General features: G+C 47.8%; 1 protein-coding gene across 1 annotated transcript; it reads right to left on the bottom strand.

The window, feature by feature from the left end:
- Positions 1–10: 10 nt before the first annotated feature.
- LOC107125403 (guanine nucleotide-binding protein subunit alpha-12) lies at positions 11–621 on the bottom strand (the record flags this gene model as incomplete). Its single annotated transcript, XM_015428829.1, has 1 exon — positions 11–621. A coding segment is annotated over one exon (570 nt), but the record flags the coding sequence as incomplete, so codon positions are not given.
- Between the last annotated feature and the right edge of the window lie 76 nt (positions 622–697).

Here is a 697-nt window from a genome sequence, read left to right as displayed (position 1 = left end):
TTTTTGGCCTATGACTAGAGTAGATTCGGATAGAAGGAAGGCAGTTTTCCTTCACTGCAACATGATATCCTTAAGGTTCTCCTGAAGGATCATATCCTTCACGGCGTGGAACACAAAGCGGATGTTCTCAGTGTCTATGGCTGTGGTGAAGTGGTGGAAAAGAGGCTTGCTGCGATTCCGTCTCTTCCGGTCAAAACACTGCACCAAGTAACGCTGAACGTCTTCCAGCCTATGGGGGTCGCCTCTGAAGTCTGAGAAGTACTTATTGATGCTGACGCTCCTCACTTTCTCCACGAGGAGGTCCATTTTATTCAGGAACAGGATGATGGACACGTTGAAAAAGAGCTTGTTGTTGACGATGGTCTCAAAGATGTTCATGGATTCCACCAGTCTGTTGGTGCGCCGGTCTTCCATGAGGACCTGATCGTACTCACTGGAGGAGACCATGAACAATATGGACGTTATCCCGTCAAAGCACTGAAACCACTTTTGACGCTGAGAGCGCTGTCCGCCCACATCAACCATTTTGAAAGGAATCTTCTTGATGATGAAGTCGTGTTCCACAATGCCCTTGGTCGCTTTTCTGGCCAGCAAAATGTCTTGCTTGCTGGGAAAGTAGTTCTGTAAGAAGAGACAGATATGAGGAGGAGATAATGCATCAGGCGGAGGAACAACTGGAGCTAGAGGTATGGTGACT

This window comes from Gekko japonicus, unplaced genomic scaffold, assembly GCF_001447785.1.
Source record: "Gekko japonicus isolate JY-2015 unplaced genomic scaffold, Gekko_japonicus_V1.1 scaffold63458, whole genome shotgun sequence".
In the NCBI taxonomy this organism is placed as follows: Eukaryota; Metazoa; Chordata; class Lepidosauria; order Squamata; family Gekkonidae; genus Gekko; species Gekko japonicus.
The sequence above is the reverse complement of the archived record's forward strand: the minus strand, read 5'-3'. Positions and strand labels throughout refer to the sequence as shown.